At 38.4% G+C, this 20,253-nt stretch overlaps 1 protein-coding gene across 1 annotated transcript in view; it reads right to left on the minus strand.

Moving 5' to 3' along the window:
- LOC139323287 (zinc finger BED domain-containing protein 5-like) overlaps positions 1 to 13,946 on the minus strand; it is a 47,745-nt gene extending 33,799 nt beyond the window's left edge. The window contains exon 1 of the mRNA XM_070952592.1: positions 13,517 to 13,946. Within this exon, the coding sequence (XP_070808693.1) occupies positions 13,517 to 13,946 (430 nt within the window). The remainder of the gene's footprint in view (positions 1 to 13,516) is intronic.
- Positions 13,947 to 20,253: the final 6,307 nt, after the last annotated feature.

Below are 20,253 nucleotides of genomic sequence, written 5' to 3' on the forward strand. Positions count from 1 at the left end.
CCTCTCTTTTTTTGGTCCTTTCTAGAGACTACCAGAAGCTTCTTTCCACCATTAACATTTTCAAGTATTTTTTTTTATTTCCTTAGCTGCTAAATTGTTTTCCTTTTCGAAGCTTATTGTATAATATGATTTTCTGCAGCCCAGAGAACTTTTTGCTAGGTTTGGCTGTCTTTTTCCTAACTAGAAATGCTTCTTGCTGTCTGAAAAAATTGTCATTTGGAGACTGGATTGGTTGGATTTGCAGATCTGCAATTCTCTGGGCTGTGCAGGGCTGCAATTATGAGCATGAGTAGAAGAAAGAGGGTATAACAGAAAATAATGTTATTATTAGACAATGAGCTTCACCAGTATCTTAGTATGAATATCGACTTCTAAATCTTTCCTGGCATTATCTTTTTAAATTTTTATTGAGAAAATTTTTTACAAGATAAGTACAACATAAATTTAAAGAAAAATGAACGTAAAGTAAAAGGAAAATGATAAATAAATAGAAAATGAATGAAAGAAAAAAATACAAAGAAAGAAAATGGAAGAAAAGATATAAGGAAATGGCTTCCAATTTTCTTTACAGCAGCTATAAATGCATTTATATTTTATCTCCTCTATCAAAGGTTACATTATCCCTTCTTTCCATATTTTATATTTTCTAAACATCAAACCCATAAATCACTATGTTTTTCCCATTTTTGGCAACCTGGCAGGAATTTTTAATGACTTTTTTCCTTATTGGACATAGGTGAGTCTAAACATTCTTCCCAAAATTGTGCAAGCAAAGGACTTAATTGGAAAAGGCTAAATTGACAAATAGAAGAATTCTTTAAAACCTTCAAGGAAAGATATTACTATTGTCCCCAGTTCAATAAAATCACTAAAATCAATTACATTTAATTATTGCTGTATATGATGGTGTCTAAATTCCTCTAAGCCAACAATAACCTGACAAGTGGAAAGTTTATTAAATTCTGGGAAGCCTATTTATGAATACATGTCCTATCTCAAACCATAGAGCAAATGAATGCATGGAGAAGATGAACAAAACATCAGAAGATGAACATCAGAAGATGAGTAAAAGCAATAAAAATAAGAAAAATCAGATATTCCAAATAATGATATGTAAGTATTTGGATTCAAAATTGAAAAGGTACTTTAGAATGGAGTTGGAGATTCTTGAGTTCAAAATTTTATTAATTTATCAAAGCATAAAATACAAAAATATAAAGAAAAATGAAAATAAAAGTAAAATAGTGGAGAAGAAGGGGAAGAGAGAAAAGTTAGGGTAGAGAGGGGAAGGGGGAAAAAAGCAGTAGAATAAGGTATTTACATAAAATCTCAACATTTAGGGTTGCCAGGTCTGCTTCCAAAAAATAGCGGACAAGTGGGGGGGGGGTTAAGTAGTAAATTTTTTTAAAAAAATTACAATTAAATTATATATTTTCTTACAAACATTTTAACACGTATTAAATAATTACTTCAAAAAAAATTTTTTTGCAAAGAATCACGCAGCTTACACATGATAATGTGAAGATCACATGCAAGAATTTTCTTGCTTTCCAGCTTCAGTAGGGTGTCTTGCATTATTGACATGAAGAAGTGCGTGAAATATAAATACAATTCTGAAATTGTTGGTTCATCGTCCTTTGCGAGTTCATTTTCCTGATCCGAAATAAGGTTCCAGATAACCTTATGGCACTCATCAGATCCAAGAGAAATAAAGTACAATTTTAGAGGTATCCAGTTTAAAGAAGTCTTTCGACCGCTTTAAACAAACTTAACCAACGTGTTGGAACATGGCACAAAACTTCATGGAATTCTGACTCACAAAACTTACGTACCATTTCATCATAAAGCTTTTGAATAAAAAAAAAATGTCCACTATTTTGTGAAAAAAAATAGTGAACATAATGTGAAAAAAGTGGACTGTCCGCTCAAATAGTGGATACCTGGCAACCCTACATTTTACTTTTATATAATAATATATTAGCCATTTCTATAGCACTAAACCTATCTAATCGGCAAAACTCAAAATCAAAGTTTCGTTATTTCCCCAACTCAAGCACATAATCCAAAAGTAGAGTTAGATGTTTTCAATGCATATATCAGAATTATGTTCTGGAAGGGAAAAAAAACCCATCTTCATTTTGTCACTATCCCCTAAAAGAAGGCATGCCTTTTCTTGAGTTTTTTTAATAGTCCGGGAAACATAGGAAAATATATATTTGATTTAAGGGGGCAGCAACAGACTACAATGGCTTCGTAGCACCCTATCTACAGTTCCTTAACAATATGTGAATGTTCCTGTGATTACACTATTGACATGTAAGTTGAGAAAAAGGTGTAACTATTTTAACAAAGTGCAGCAAGTGCAAACATTTCTCCAAAGCATCTTTTCTGCTTCAGAACTTAATAAGCACACAAACAAAAAAAGTTAAGGTTTACATCTCAATTAAACAGTAAATGGAAAAAAGGATAGGAGAGAAAAGGAAAATGGCAAATACGAATGCCAAAAATGATATTTATTTTCTTACAATAGGTTCACTTCTAGAAAACAAAATTGGTATCTTTATTGAACCAATACAGAGGACCCTACTCTAATATATGAACTTGTGTATGAAAACATAAGGAAGATGTTTTAAATCACACAGTTTTTTCTTCCAATCATCAAGAGCATTGGCATGTCATTGAATTATCTTTCTTAAATGTCCTCATCTTTTCTAAATGAAGTAATTGTTCTGACATCTTCTAGATGTTTTGTGCTTCAACTTTTATCAGCTGAAGCTAGCATGGCTAGTGGTAAGGGTTTGTTGAAGAATTAGTCTAGATCATCTGGAAAACATAGGTTAGTTATTCCTCCCTTAAAGATTGGATTAGACAACTCAATCAAGAATTTGGACTATGATTTGATAAGAAGTAAATTAAATGGAATCATTATGAAGATACATTGTATGGATCCCATGTTTTGGGTATCTAATAATCCATAGAGTAGAAAAGCAACTGACTGGACAAAGCCAAAGATATTTTATCTTCATATATTTTATTGCAAAAATTCAGTTAGGAGGTATGCATAAATCTTGTGGAATAAAGAAAGCATTTTTTTGTAGAATAAAATAAGCAAAGAATCATGACATTGATGGAAGTCAATGGAAGTGGCATGTTTGAAGGAAGAAAATAACGCTGGAGAAAATTGTCCCAAGGGTGCTTTTTCAAAAGTCAACTGGACTTTGTTTTTCATTGAAGAAAACAGGCGGAGGTCAACTCGTACCTGCTGCCTTAAAACTTTTTGACACTGAAACATTGGTGCAAATTCTTTATGGGGCACAAACAGGAATCCTTGCAAAGAAAAACTTGCTAGAAACCATACAAACCAAATTCCTGTGAGCCATTTTAGCTGCACCAAAAGGAACTTCAAATGCCCAGTTAAGAATTGAGACAGGAATGCCTCAAATTCAGGTAAGAGCTTGGAAGATGATGATCATTTATTTGCTAAAAATGCATTTCTTTCCAGAGGGACTGTCCCCACTAGTGTTGACTGACAACTTCCCCTCCTCCTGGAAACAGGCGATAGACCACAAGCTGGGCTCTTATGTGCTCTCACCAGTATTCTTAATGTCCCTAGGCTTTGACAAAGCAAAGCAAGTAGTAACTGATAGAATGAAGGACATGGAGTTCCAAAAAGAACTAAATAGGTTGCCTCTCCACAGTAGGGATAGAATCAAACAGGGTGTGTGGGAATCGGCAAGATACCTAAATGATTTGATCTTCCCAAAACAAAGAATAGCTTTCTTCAGAGCCAAATTTAATATTCTCCCCTCAGCACTTCTTCAGGGTAGGTACAAGAGAACACCAATAGCAGAATGGGTATGTATATGTGGTAAAGGAGAAGTCGAAGATATCTCACATGTTTTATTGTACTGTGAGTTATATAGAGTTTATAGGTCAGTATATATTCTCCCCTTACTAGAGAGATTGCCAGGGAGGGCAGATGACTTTTATGTAGGCTTTCTCCTCCAAGACTCTAATCCAGCTACCACGCGTGAAGATATCTCACATGTTTTATTGTACTGTGAGTTATATAGAGTTTATAGGTCAGTATATATTCTCCCCTTACTAGAGAGATTGCCAGGGAGGGCAGATGACTTTTATGTAGGCTTTCTCCTCCAAGACTCTAATCCAGCTACCACGCGTGCAGTGGCAAAACTCTGTGTCGCTGCAATGTCCACAAGAAAAAAATTGATTACAGAATTATAGCTGTCAACTTGTGCCAATTTTTTGGTGATATCTATAACAATTTTTGGAAATATATACATACATACATACATACATACATACATACATACATACATACATACATATCTTTTTCGTAGGTTTTATGTGTATTTCTCTTTAGCCAGGTTCTACCTACATAAACCAAGATATTATGCAGCCCTAGTTCAGTGAAATCACAATTCACTAGTTTCTGGGCTTTTTTTTTTCTTCTGGCAGCCAGCAATGGGCAGCAAAGGGTCTGCTGGTTGCCAGAAGGAAAAAAAAAAAAACCCAGAAACTAGTGAATTGTGATTTCACTGAACTCCTCCATGCAGATCTCCTCTAGAGCAGTGATATTTTGGGGCTGTCGCTGGGCAACACGGACTTTCAACTCCCTCCAAAGGTTTTCTATGGGGTTGAGATCATGTATTTTCTTAACAGGGATGTTATTATTCACTATTAATGTCAGTATTATTTTTTTAATATATTGTATGTCTATTTCTGGTTGATGACTGTAATAAAGTTATTCTATTCTATTTGTTGAAGACGTTTTGTTTCTCATCCAAGAAGCTTCTTCAGTACTGACTCCAGTTGCCTTTTGAAAAAAGCATCTTTGGGACAACCATAACCTGAATGATTGAGAATCTCCATAGATACTGGAGAAAATTGCATCAGATTCATTGGTGGTTAGACATGAACGGTAAAGAGAAAATGGATGGTGTGGTAGGGTTTGTCTATTCCACATAGAATCATCTTGGGTGTTTTATACTGTCTTATAGGATTTTTCAGGAAATGTGTCTTTGGTTTATGAGAATTTCCTGCCTTACAGAAAAAGCAGTGAAGTATGAGTGTTAATTGTGCTATTTGAATGCATCTGGTTGAAGAGTCCTTTGGGACTTTCGTTTGTGATATAAACCAGTCTGGAAATGTAACTCACTCCCGACAAAAGAACACTTGAAATCCAGGTGGGAATACGAACTACATTTAAAAATTCCCAGCCACTTTTAACTTCCTTTAGGCACATTTACACAATAAACACAAACTTGTTTTAAACTAGTTAAACTGTCATTGTGATCTCAAAGGAAATCTGAGGACTTGTGAAATAGACATGCCCAGAGCAGATTCTCTTCATAGCTCTGAATGTTGTTCTGCAATTGAAATGTGTGTGGGAAAGGTACTAACTTAACATCAAAATATAAATGGACCCCAGTTGACTGACATTCATTAGCAACATTTGTCCCATCCATCTTTTTCACTTGCCACCTTTGGCAGCCATCATCATTCTGTGAGTGAACATCCACTGAAACTATAACATTTGATGATAGAGTGATAGATGGTTTTTAAACACTGGGAGCATTACATGGTTTTCTGTGACAGTAAACTTTCACTGGGCATGACAGTTGTGAACTGACAGTCGCAATATTGTCTATAAGCATAAGCATGACCTAGCATGGGTCATGGACAAGCATAATAAATAGAAGGAGATGTAATTCCCAAAAGACAAGCATTTATCAACCAAGAAAATAATTGTCATGTCAGTCATAGATGAAAACATGATCAGAAATAACTAATGGTAGCATTGTCCAGAATTATAGCATTAGGGACGAGTAGATCAAATGTTTCCCATTTCATAGCTGCTTGTGTAGGATCACCAGGGATTAATCTAAATCTGCAATGTAGATTTATCATTCATTTCTATCAAGAGTGATGTAAGTGATTTCCATATTTAAAAAAAGTAATGCAAAGAAATCACTCTTATTTAGTATTCAACTTGCTTTACTTAGACATATTTGTATGAAAACTGTATGCAACCTTTCTGAATGAGCACAGTCTTGCCTGCAATAATATGTGTTGTTTTAATATTTTTATTCATATATGCTATTTATATAGCCACCTACTTCACAAAATGTGGTTAGCTGAAAATAAAAACAATCAACAATTAAAACATTTATATGTAATTAAAAGGCAAGGAGAGACGTATTAAATATTATAGACAATGGAGCCTCTTCATCAACTCAACATACCCTTGAGACCTCCAAGCTTGTTGACCCAATCAAGATTTGAGGGACTTGTGGAAAGGTGACAGGGTTGGGACCAACCTCACCTCTGGGGGGATGATATGCCATAGAGTGGATGCCCCAACAAAAGCATGTTTTCTGGGTCTTGCCAGGTGTAGCTCCTTGCTGACAGTACCCATAACATACGGTACCTCTTCTGTCAGTTTTGATGGAACATTTTTGGACATCTGTTTCTAAACATCTGATGGGATGTTTTTATAGTTATTTATTCTAGTCTGTCTGTCTGTCTCGATCGATCGATCAATCAATCTATCACTAAGAGTTGAAAACAAATTGATGGCACATAATCAATTCTATTTGATAACCTGATAGACAATCTTTTTAGGATTTTGCAAGGAGGTGCTGCTTGGCTTTGGAGTCTCCTTGCCTCCAAAATCTGATCCACAAGTGTGAACAAATCTAAAAAAGCATGCAAAAGCAAACTATTTCACCTTGATCCTTTTAAATAAAAATGTCCATGGGGAATGCTTCACTTCATCAAGCTGCTTTGCTTCAGTGGAAATGTCTTCTGCACCTGAAGTCACAGAGCAATTAAGGGCAGTAAACTAAGCAAGCAAACACGATCTCAAAGCAACAACTCAATACAAAGTTATCTCTAATATAGAGCCTCGCAATAGGTAGTACTTCACTTTGTGAAAGGAATATATATAAGTGTCATTTTGTTAAAGCTTTGCGAAGAAGAGCACCCTTTCAAGGTTTTATATTAGCCTAAACCTCATGTATTTTCATTTTTGCTGTGTCCAGAACTAAATTGACACATTCCAATATTTTAATGTAAAGGAAAACCAAGGTGGATTTCCTTTCCATCTTTAATGCCCATCCTTTACCTTTGCTTTTTGCATGAAACCTACTTAAATGAGATATAACATTAAAGAACTCAAATGATGTTAAATAAATAATAATTTTTACCACCTGGTTTTTCTCCTATTGTTTGATCACCCAAGTTTACATTCACTAGAAAATATGCTTGGTATAAGGATTACAAAAACAAATGACTTTATAGGATTGGAGATCTGATGGTTGCTGACAGACCTACCAATGCTGAATATATTTTGCTAAATAATTGATCACAAGTTTCAACCTGATTTTATAGAAGAGAAGTTCATTATTTTCATTCATGTCAAAACTTAACATTCAAGGTTATTAATATTATTTGTGAAATTATAAGTATGCATGACATTTAAAACCAGTGGGATTTTTCATATAATGACTATATCAAATAAAATAGTATTTTAAGAGGATTTGAAAATTTAACTAGATGCATTAAGTTCTTATGGTATAAAAACTCCTTTAAAACAATCCTAGTGAATAAAAAAGAATGCACAATAGAAATAATTGATAGATTCTAATTCATAACTCATTCATATGCATGTGAATTCAACAGAAAAATACAAAGTAGGTGGCAAAAACAATCGTATTGCTTCATTTCTTCTCTCTGACATCCGTGTTTTTTTTAAATTATGTTCTATTTTATCTCTGGTCTTATGAACTGATTCTACTAATAAATAAGAGGAGATTTGCTTACAATTGCATTTAAATAAATATATAGAGAATTGCCTTTAGCTAGTTTTTTTTTTAAGTAACCTTTCTTATTGGATTGTATCTAGACTTAGACATTATGGAGGAGGAGGAAGAGGAAGTTAGAGAAGAAGATAGAGAGCTAGAGAGATAGGAGGAGGAGGAGAAGTCTAGCTTCTAGATTCAGTCTCTGCTAATCAAAAACTGATACAAAAGAAACTCTGGAGACCTGTGGTGATCAGAAAGATATTTAATCTTCCTTTCCTATTTTTGCATTCCCAAAAGCAAAATATTTTTTTTAAAAAAATGTGCCATCATCATCTGGTATGATTGTAAATGACATACTTATCTTGTCTAATATGACTTCATATTTAGAAAAGCAAATGATACATTTCTCCAAAGACATATATGCATATGTTTATTTTCCTTTCATTTAATTATTGCATTTATCTTCTAGCAATTAGCCGCACTGGGAATTCCTAAATTGTGTGTAAAAATTAACACCTGTCCTTTGGCAGGATGGACACATCTGGACCAAATCATTTTTCATAATTTCCCAGTAAGGGAAGTCGGAAGGGAAAGAAAATGTCTTCATAGTTCTTTAATTTCAGTTGCATTAAATAATGAGACACTTTTTCATTAAAAACAAAATCATAGTAGCTTATTGAAAGGACATTTATTTGGACTATTTAAAGTTATTGATCTGAACTCCTTTTGTACTTCTGCACTATACATTAAGAAAAAATACATTTTCGTTTAAAATTTAAATTTTAAAGCCCTATGTGGCCTAGGACCAGAGTACTTGCAAGACCACCTCCTGCCACCGGTAGCCTTCCATCGCCCGGTTCACTCCCACAGAGTTGGCCTCCTCAGGGTACCTTCAGCTACACAATGTCAACTGGTGACCCCTAGGGGGAGGGCCTTCTCTGTGGGAGCCCCTACCCTCTGGAATACGTTACCCCTGGAGCTCCGGATAATCCCCGACCTCCGAACCTTCCGCCAGGCCTTGAAGACCTGGCTCTTCCAACAGGCGGGCCTGGGTTGACTCTAAACTGATTTTGTAACTTTTTAAATTCTTAAATCTTAAATTTGAATTTGTATTCCCACGTTTAACTTACTTATTGGATATTCTGTTTTAATTTGTCTTTTAACTTTTGTATTCTCTGTTTCTTATTGTTGTGAGCCGCCCTGAGTCCTTCGGGAGAAGGGTGGCATACAAATCCAATAAATAAATAAATAAATAAAATTAAATGAATTTTAAAATTAAATCATTTCAAATACAGTTATTTATCTATAAAGATAGGTTTTGCATATATATATATTCTTATTTTCTTCTGAAGAAAAAAAGTAATTCACAAAGTACAACTGTTTAAATACTGAAATAATTTGGACTAGATTTCATTTCTCCAAGGTGGAGTTGAATAGGTGGATCTTGAATCCACTCAGTTCCATTTCCAATTCTTCCAAGGTTCCAGAATATTGTAAAAATAATTATTATGGAAGAAAAAAAAAAGAAGCTTCCATAATTTATCTAAAACCAAATGGTAGGGTGAGAAGTATTGAAATTCAATTACCAACAAATCTGCCCTCCAGTCAGGGTGATCCTTGTAATCAGGCCATCATTGCTCACAAACAATATAGTAAGTTAAGGATAAGAAGACTATGAGACTGGAAAGAGTCCTTATTTTTATCGTTTGCTTCATGTAGTTTTGCTTCATTGTCATTATCTTTCACCCTGAGCAGTGATGTTAAGGTTATTTTATTTCTCATGCAGCTAATCTACTACCTACTCTGGGCTGTGGTGTAATTCAGAGATTTTGGTGACACCATTCGTTATTTTCACATGACTACATTCAGTGGGAGTCAATGATAAAGACTGGTGAGTGCATCTCTTGTGCTTCTGCCTCAACTCTCAATCATGAGCTCCAGTTCATTTGAGTAGAGCCAGTATCATTTCTTAAACTTTTAACAACAAGAACAAGAACAAGAACAACAACAACAACAACAACAACAAAATAACAACAACAAAGGGGCTGTTGGGCTGTTGTTATCTAATCCTGCCTTCCTGACACCAAAGTGACAGTTGGGCTGCTCTCCTGCCCCCACCGTGGCAGGGCCTGGACAACTATCGGGTGCGGTTCCTATGGTTATGGGATTACTGGTCTTCAGATCAGTAGTGGCATAGCCACTGGGAACCAACCCAGGCACCTACCATCTTCAATGATGAGAAGAAATCAACAAAATTCCACACTGGATCAGTCATTGCCCAGGTCAACAAGGGATGCTATGGCTCCTGGACATCTATCAAAAAATGGGCCACAGAGCTCAGTTGTTGTTTTTTTGACAAAAATTTTATTTTTTAAAACAAATATAAAAAACAAATTAAAAAAAACCCATCTTCAATACAAATATAAACAGTGTGTCAGTTGGTTACAAATCTTTTGTGCATTTTCATTCTATTCATATATATCCATATATTATTATCCTCATTAATCGTATATTTAATTATGGCTGTTTCTTCCCTTCTTTCATACAAAATAGTCTTGAATTTAAGTCAATTTGTATTATACCATAATGATTCTCCTAAATCATTCCAATAATAGTTCATCTTTATATTGTATTTTATATGATTCTACATTTTTTACATTAAAAAAATTCTCAATCATGTTTCATTTCCATGTCTTTTTATCTAACCACTGGTAAAATAAATCCCATATCTTATAATATTGTTTATCTTCTTGTTCTCTAATTTCAAATGTCAATTTACTCATTTCTGCACACTCCATTATTTTTTTAATAACTTTGTCTTGCGTTGGTATTTTCTCATTTTTCCAATTTTTGGCAAATACAATTCTAGCCACTGTAAATACATTCACAATCAAATATATCAATTCTCTATTATATGTTTCAGGTACAATCCCCAATAAAAAAAATCTGGTTTAAAGTCTATATGTTTTTGTGTCATTTTTTCCACCCATGTGTGGATTTTAGTCCAGTATCTTTTAGTTTCTACACATGTCCACCACATATGGTAATATGAGCCCGGTATCTGATGACATTTCCAACATTTTTCCAACTTATTCTTGAACATTCTAGCAATTCTCGTTGGGGGTAAGTGCCACCAATAAAACATCTTATACAAATTTTCTTGATACGCAGTTGACATTGTCATTTTGTAATTTTGCGACCACAATTTTTGCCATTTCTCTAAGTCAATTCCATGTCCAAAATTTTTCCCCCAAGCAATCATTGCTTCTTTAACTTGTTCACCCTCCAATTTAACCTCTAATATCCATACAATTTTTTAATTATATTTTCATCAGTACCTGCTAAACTAGTCAAATAGTTATAAAAACCTTCTGTTTTATAGTCTTTATCATGTCTAGACTGTATTTGCAAATAAGAAAACCAATTCATCTTTATACCTTGTACTTCTAATTCTTGCAAAGATTTAAGTTCACCCTTTTCATTCAGTAATTCACTATATCTAACAATTTGTTCCCTTCTAAAAGTTATTGAATGTGAGAATGCTTCAATAGTTGATAACCAGACCAGAATTTTTAAATAATGTTGTTTTTTTACCTTCTCCCAGTTTAATAGCAAAGCCTCTCGTATGAAATGTCTTCTAAAATACTCCTGTGTTTTTGTTTCCTTGTACCATAAAAAGGCATGCCAACCCAATAATCATGCCCTTTTAAAGTCAATAATCTGGCATTTCTTACCGTTATCAATTCCTTAACCCACATCAAACTTGTTGCTTGGTAATATAGTTCCCAGTTGGGCAAGCCAAAACCTCCTCATATTCTGGCATCTTTCAACAACTTTAGTTTTATCCTCACTTTCTTACCCTGCCAAATATATTTCAACACTATTTTATTCAAATCTTCAAAATAATCTTTCCCCAGTCTGATTGGAATTGTCTGGAACAAATATAGGATTCTAGGCAGAATATTCATCTTAATCGTTGATATTCTCCCTATCAATGATAGTTGTAGGTTTCCCCACTTTACCAAGTTAGTCTCTATCTGTTGCTTAAGTTTATTATAGTTATTCTCTTTGAGTACACTACATCTTGCTGTCAGATGAATCCCCAAATATTTGACTTTATTTGTGACCTGCATCTTCAATGTTTCCGCCAATTCTTCTTTTTGTTTTATTAACATATTTTTTGTCAAGATCTTCATTTTGTCTTTATTTATTTTCAAACTAGCAACTTTTCCATATTCTCCTATTTTATCTATCAATTTAGTTATTGATTCCAATAGATCTTCGAGAATAAAAACCAGGTCATCAGCAAATGCTTGCAATTTGTATTCTTCCTTTTGAATCTTCATTCCCTTTATATCTTTATCTTCTCTAATATATCTATTTAGCACTTCTAATGTTAATACAAACAATAAAGGTGACAGTGGCAACCTTGTCTCGTGCCTTTTTTTTATTTCAATAGAGTGTGTGAATTCTCCATTTATTATTACTTTTGCTGTTTGCTTGTAATATATGGCTTCTATGACTTGAATAAATTTTCTACCAAAGCCCATCTGTTCCAGCTGTAATAACATAAATCGTCAGTTCACATTATCAAAGGCTTTCTGAGCATCTAAAAATATCAAAGCCATTTGCTTCTCAGGATGTGCCTCATAATATTCCAATGTATCCAGAATTATTCTCATATTGTCTTTAATCTGTCTTTTTGGCAGAAACCCATTTTGGTCAGAATGTATGAAATTATTTAACTATCTTTTAAGTCTTTCTGCCAATATTGAAGTGAAGATTTTATAGTCTGAATTTAGCAGGGAAATAGGCCTATAATTCTTAATTTGTTGTGCGTCAGTATCCTCCTTTGGAACAAGTGTAATATATGCTTCTGACCATAATTTGGGTAATTTCTTTTTAGACATAACTTCATTCATAACTTCTAACAATGGGAGATTCAGCGAGTCCTGTAATGTCATGTAATATGCTGCTGGTAACATGTCTGGGCCCAGTGCCTTCCCATTCTTTTGTTTTTTAAGTGCTTCAGTCAATTCCATCATTGTTATATTTCTTTCTAACATTACTTCAGTGTCTTTAGAAATCTGGGGTAGTTGCGCCTTTTGCAAATATTGTTTAACACTTTCCTCCTCTAAGTTCTCTTGCTCATACAGTTTTCTATAGTACTCTTGTATAATTTTTTTTCTTCTCTTTATTGCCGTATCTAATCTGTCCTTGATCATCCATTAGTTATATTATTTTTCTTGATTCTCTCTCTTTTTTCAGTTTATATGCTAACTGTTAGAGCGGTGCACAGCAGCAGTCGAGAGTCGTTAGTGAATTCAGCACCTTTTTATTTCCAGCAAAATGTGACTGTGCTCTGCCAGCTGGGCTGCCAGAGCTCGCCTTTTTAAGGAGCTCCAGGCAGACCAGCCGGCCAATTACAGCAGGTTAAATCTCCCACGGTTCAGACAGCCAATCAGCGGTGAACATGAAACCTTATGCAGATTCTAGCCAATCCGTGGCGAGCATGAAACCTTAGGCAGATTCTAGCCAATCTGTGGCGAGCATGAAAACTTATGTAGATTCTAGCCAATTCATACATAACATCCCTCCCCTCCTAGAATGAACAGTGTCTAATCCCCTGCTTATGTATGTGATGTAATCCTCTAGATAGGTGGGGTGCGCCGGCTTCCTACTGGACCTACGTAGTCCACTTGTCCCCGGGATCATGGTTGCAGCGGTCAAGTCTGGTGTTCCTCCAGCTGCCTGGGAAGGAACCTTCTGGAGCTCCTCGGCCTGCAAGTCGATTTCCGGCCTGGTTCCTTCGGCTTCTGAAACCGTCGCTTCCCACTGGACGCCCTCAATCCCAAAGGAATGGTTGTGGCTCTGGTTGGCGAGTAGTCCCCCTGTTGGGCCACTGGGTAGGTCCAGTTCCTGCTCATCTGCTTCCCGGCCGGCGGTTGAGCATGCTCCTCGGGGCGGAGACCTCAGATTCTGCAATTGTTGCTCTGGCCCTCCATCCTGGTTCCTCAGCTCGGTGTCCCCCAGGTGGTGTCTGAGTTGGTTGATATGCCTTCTCCATATCCGCCCATCCTCCACCTCAATGCAGTATGACTTGGGGCCAGTGACAGCCATGACTCGGCCCACCAGCCAGGTTGGGTACCCTGCATAGTTGCGTGCGAATACCCAGTCCTGTACGTTGAATGCCTGCATGGGCTGTGCAGAATCCAGGGGGATCTCAGGAAGGTAGTCCGGATGGTATCGGTCAAGTTGCAACCTCAGCCTTCTTCCCAGCAGCAACTCCGCTGGGCTCTTGTTGGTGGTCACATGTGGGGGTGATGTGTTGAGCGAGGAGGAACTGGTCGACTTTTTCTTGCCAATTCCCTGGGCCCATTCGGGTGAGGGTTTCCTTGGTTAGTCTCACCATTTGCTCAATCTGCCCATTGCTTGCTGGGTGGAATGGAGAGATGAGTAAGTGCTGGATCCCTTGCTCTGCGAGGAATGCCTCCATGGTCTTGGCTGTCAGTTGTGGGCCATTATCGGAAACCAGGACATCAGTGACCTCCATTCTGACTAGTACCTCTATCCGGTTCCCTTGATAGTCATTCAGGCGGACATTTGGCAGTTTCAGGAACTTCCTGCTTGCGGCTGGGTTCAACTTCTTGATTGTTTGCCAGGATACTATTGTAAAATATGACCCTTTGTCCAGCTCCATTTTGCATGGTTCCACTTCAATGGTCACGACTGCATGGTATTTCTCCTGCTCATATGCATTTGTGTGTCCCACGGTTGTGTGATGGATTTCTCTGGGAGCTTGATATTGGTCCTCTCTTCATCTGCTCCATTGTTGGCTGGCTCTAGGGTTCTCTGGTCTTCCTGACGGTGCTATAGGCTTTGGCTGAAAGGGAATGGGTTGGGGTGCTTTGCAGGCTTCTACAATGTGGCCCTTTCTTTGGCTTCGGTGGCATGTTGCGTCCCGGAAATGGCAAGCTGCCCTTGTGTGGAAATCCATGCAGCCCGGGCAACGTGTCTGCCTGCTCTCCACATCCCTGGGGTTCTGCCGCTTTTCTGGGTACACGCGGTGGATGGTGTCATCTGTGTTGTCCCAGTCATCATCGTACTCAGGGACTTCAGTTGACCAGTCGGGCTCCCGGTATGTGTGGTGCACCCCGCTGGTCTTCCTTACATTTGCCGCCGAGTTGTCTGATGATTCTGCAGCCCTGGCCTCCTTGACAATGTCCTTGAATGAGACCCCTCTTCTTATCAACAGTTTCTTTTGTAGAGTGAGGTCCCTCATCCCCAGGATGATCCGGTCCTTCATCATTTCTTCAGGATTTATGAACTCGCATCTGGTAGCGATTTCCCAGAGGCTGGCCACAAAATCATTGACGGTTTCTCTCTCTCGTTGGTGCCGGTGGTAAAACTCATTTCAGCTGACCATGGGGGTGGCGGATGGTGTGTAGTGGTCTTCCAGGACATGTTGCAGGGTGGCCCAGGCAACGGTCTCCACATCTGCTGGGGCGATCAGCGTCTGTGCCATTTTGTAGATCTTGGTGCTGTAGTAGGTCAGGAATAATGCTCGCTTCCTGTTGCCCGGCCTGTCCTGGTAATCGTTGGCCTCCAGGAACATTCTGAAATGGCCCATGTATGTGTGCCAGTCTTCCACCTGCAGGTCGAAGATCGCTGGGGCTGCCGATACTTGTGATGCCATTCATGTAGGTGGTCTGAGATCCTTGTTTCAAGACAGCTGCGTGGTTCATGAGGAGGTTCTCAGGTCCCTTTTGTCCTTTGTCACCAGTGTTAGATCAGTGCACAACAGCAGGCAAGAGTCGTTAGTGAATTCATCACCTTTTTATTTCCAGCAAAATGTGACTGTGCTTTGCCAGCTGGGCTGCCGGAGCTCACCTTTTTAAGGAGCTCCAGGCAGACCAGCCGGACAATTACAGTAGGTTAAATCTCCCACGGTTTGGACAGCCAATCAGTGGTGAGCATGAAACCGTTTGCAGATTCTAGCCAATCCATGGTGAGCATGAAAACTTATGTAGATTCTAGCCAATCCGTACATAACACTAGCCATCTACCTGGTTTACTACAGCCAGGGGATTTCAAAAAGAATGATGCAACTGGAAAAATACCCAGAAAGTGACATAACTGAACAATGATTAATGGATCAAAGATGTTTCATCATACATAAAAAAGTTTTTACAGATGCGGAAATGCAATATCTAGAAACACTGGCTAAAAGGAAAACAACAAGTAATGATGAACAGGCTAAAGAAATTGTTCCAACACCTGAACAAACTGATCAATTAGCAGAAGAAACTGACAAAAAGGATGAAGATCCTCCTGTGCAACAACTCAAAAGTGTAGAGCTAAGTGATCTAGCAAAAATGCTGAAAGAAAAGATTGAAAGCCACATCAAAGAAAACACAGAAAGAAAAAGACTGCCTGCCATTCGCAAAGTGAATAGCAAATGAGTGAAAGATCTACTAAATGCCATGAACAACATTTTAACTTCCATCCCATCCAGCAAAATACATGAAACAAACCAACTAATGTACAGCACAGCTGCTGTTATAACTGCAGAATTGGGTTATAAAATGCCAAAAAAGAAACCCAAATGGAAAATTTGACTTGAAAATAAAATTTAAAAACTACGAGAAGATGTCAGCAATTTGAAATACTTGAAAGAAGGAAAACTAAAGAATGAAAAGCTGAAAAATAATTTATACAAAAAATACAACCTGGAGAAAAAAGCAATCATGGAAATCATGGAAGAACTAAAACAGCATGTAACAGCAACAGCATAGACAATCGAAAGATACGAAGGATGAATAAAACAATATCATGAAAATGACCACTTCAGAAGAAACCAATACCTCTTCTACCAGTCACCTGATGAAAATCAAGTCCAAACTAATGTTTCCAAAAGTTCAAAGAAAAAACTTTGAACTTTTGGAAAGAACTGTGGGAAAACCCAGTGGAACACAATAAAACCATCTCTTGGGTCAAAGATATTCAAAAACAAGCAACACGAAACAAAATGTAAATTGTAATAACAATTTAATTTAATTTAATTAATTCAATTTATATGCCGCCCCTCTCCGAAGACTCAGGGCGGCTACAACTGATACGGTTGCAAAACAAGGAAAGAAGGTCAAGAGTGCACCTGGCCTGGACGAACTGCATGGATACTGACTAAAACACCTGACCAGCCTCCATCACTGCAGGGCCACTCAATTTGATGAAATGCTTCAAAATGCAACAAGCGAAGAATGGTTAACAATTGGTCAAACATACTTGATAATGAAAGATCCATAAAATAGCACAGAACCAAGTAACTACTGTCCAATTACTTGTCTGCCAACAACATTCAAACTTTTTACAAGAATACTGGCAAATTCAGTATTCAATCATCTGATGGAAAACAGTTTGTATTTGGTAGAACAAGAAGGAAACTATTAAAAAATCAGGAGGAACAAAAGATCAGCTCCTCATTGACAAAATGGTACTAAAAAATGCAAAACAAGGAAAATGAATTTAAATATGGTGTGGATTCATTACAAGAAGGCATTTGACTCATTACCCCACAGCTGGATTAATGCCTGTTTGGAAAACTTTGGAATCAGCAAAAATATTTTTACATTATTGAAAGCAAATATGCAAAATGGAAAACAGTTCTAACAGCAAATGGGGAGAACATTGGTGAAGTCAACAACAGATAAGGAATCTTCCAAGAGGACTCACTTTCACCACTATTGTTCAATATCGCATAAATTTGCCATGCCCTGAAAACTCTTCTTTTCCAGCAAGCAGGGCTGGCGTGAACCCCGCCCACTTTTTTAGTTTTTAATTGTTATTAATTGTTTAGTTTTAATCTGTTAATGGGTTTTAATTCGCATTGTTTTAATTCGGGCCAAAGTATATAATTCTTTTAATTAATTTTAAATTTTGTATTGTTATGTATTTTAGTTCTGGCTGTGCACCGCCCTGAGTCCACTAGGAGAAGGGCGATATATAAATTGAATAAATAATAATAATAATAATAAAAATTCCACTGACAATAATCCTACGAAACACAAAACTGGGATACCAAATCTCAAGCCAACTGTTCTGTCCCTTCCCATGAGTGGCCTTGCAGAGGCTCAAATAGCCTGGCAGTAACAAACGCAGGGTAGAGAGACTGAAGCTGGCCCTTTAATAAATAGTTCTCTTCCAAAGCGTATATCAGTCCAATAGTTACCAGGCAATGTTCCAAAGGTCTTGGCAGACGGCCAGCAGGCTAATGCAGGAATGCAGACTCTTGTCAAAAAACTCCAAACTAACAGTTGTAAATCCACTGCATCCAAAACGCCAACAAATTGTTCATGACGCCTTTCCAGCCCAGTCACACCCCTTTTATACTTTGTAGGGTGTGGCCCTATGTCTCCTGACCACACTTGGGACATGGCAATAGCTGTTCTCTACGACATCTCCTACATCTCTCTCTTGCATCCAATAGGGGCTCCCCCTCATCGTTACCAGCCTCTGTTTCCTCCTCAATTTGGCTGGGGTCCAGAGACACATCAGCAACTGTCAGTTCTTTCCTCACTAGTGAAGACAGCCCCTCTGGCACATAGCTCGTGACAGCTTCCTCCTCCTCCATATCATCCTCCGACTCAGCATATGAAGATAAATCAGTCTCCGGGGCTGGGGTCACAACACTATCCCCCACCGCAGGGCCCTTCCCCCGGGTCTGATGGTCTGGATGCGGCTGGGATGGAAACTGGTCGTGGAAGGCCCATAAAAGGTCAGGGGCATGGACTGCGGAAGCGTCCACCCAGGAGAAATCCTCAGGTCCATATCCCTTCCACTCAACCAGGTACTGGAAATGCCCCTTCAGCCAATGGGAGTCCCGGATGCTTGCCACGTCATACTTCGGTGAGCCATCCTCGCCGGGTGTGGGGGGTGGAACATGAGCTGTCTGGCATCGGAGGGAACACGACGGGGCTTCAGGGACCAGAAGGGACTGGTGGAAGACAGGGTGAATCTGCATGGACCGTGGCAAAGTTAAACGATAAGCTACTGGGCTGATAACTGCCTCGACAGGGACGGGCCGATGAACCGGTGATCTAACTTCTTCACCAGGCGGTCAGACGGGAGGTGTTTTGTGGATAGCCACACCTGGTCTCCTACTGTCAATGGTGGCGTTGCCTTGTGGGAGCAGTCGGCGAAACATTTGTAATCCTCTTTATCCCAGATTAGCTGCTGACGTACCAACTGCTGAACGGCCTGCAACTCCAACATGAAATCCTGGGTCTCGGGAACAGGAGAATCCGACGGGGCCAAGGGGAAGAGTCGCAGATGGTACCCCACGTTGGCATAGAACCGGGTCATTTGGGTGGAGGTGTGCTGGGAATTGTTGAAAGCAAACTCTGCCAGAGAGAGGTAATCGGCCCAGTTATCCTGCTGCTGGTTCACAAAGCAGCGTAAGTACTGCTCCAGGATGCTGATTACCTTTTCCGTTCCCCTGTCAGTCTCTGGATGGTGCGCCGACAACAGGCACACCTGCACTTCCAACACGGCTATCAGGCTCTTCCAGAAGTGGGCTGTAAATTGTACACCGCGGTCCAAAACCACCCTGTCCGGCAAGCCATGGAGGCGGAAGATATGCTGGAGAAACAAGCAGGCGGTGGTGCGGGCCGTTGGCAGCCCGCGGCACGGAACAAAATGTGCCATCTTCATCAGCATATTGAGTGAAGGCACTCAAGACTGATGTTTATTAAAAGGCATTAGCCAGAGTCTAATTTCACACACCACCTTTTTAAAGTGTTATATTTCAAGATTGTTTACAGTAACATTTTTAAAAGATGCAAAGCAATAATCTGTATAGTAATATTGAAAAGAGTCACTAAATAACCTATCTGACAACAGTTTTAAATGCCTGCATAGTAAAGGTAAAGGTTCCCCTTGCACATATGTGCTAGTCATTCTCAACTCTAGGGAGCGTTGCTCATCTCTGTTTCAAAGCCGAAGAGCCAGCGTTGTCCGAAGACGTCTCCATGGTCATGTGGCTGGCATGACTAAACACCAAAGTTGCACAGAACATTGTTACCTTCCCACCAAAGGTGGTCCCTATTTTTCTACTTGCAATTTTTAACTGCTTTCAAACTGCTAGGCTGGCAGAAGCTGGGACAAGTAACGGGAGCTCACCCCGTTATGTCGCACTAGGAATTCGAACCACTGAAATGCCGACCTTTCGATCGACAAGCTCAACATCTTAGCCACTGAGTCACCGCATCCCTAAATGTCTGCATCCCTAAAACATATTTTGCCTGATGTCTAAGAGATATCAAAATGTGTGCAAATTTGGCTTAGATCAGAATGTTATCTTTCTTACATATCTACTTTGTACTCTTAGCGTTTAACAACAATCCTTCCTTGCAAGCCTATCACCAAATGT

This window comes from Pituophis catenifer, unplaced genomic scaffold (assembly GCF_029215685.1).
Source record: "Pituophis catenifer annectens isolate HBS135680 unplaced genomic scaffold, rPitCat1.0.hap2 SCAF_12, whole genome shotgun sequence".
Taxonomy (NCBI): Eukaryota; Metazoa; Chordata; class Lepidosauria; order Squamata; family Colubridae; genus Pituophis; species Pituophis catenifer.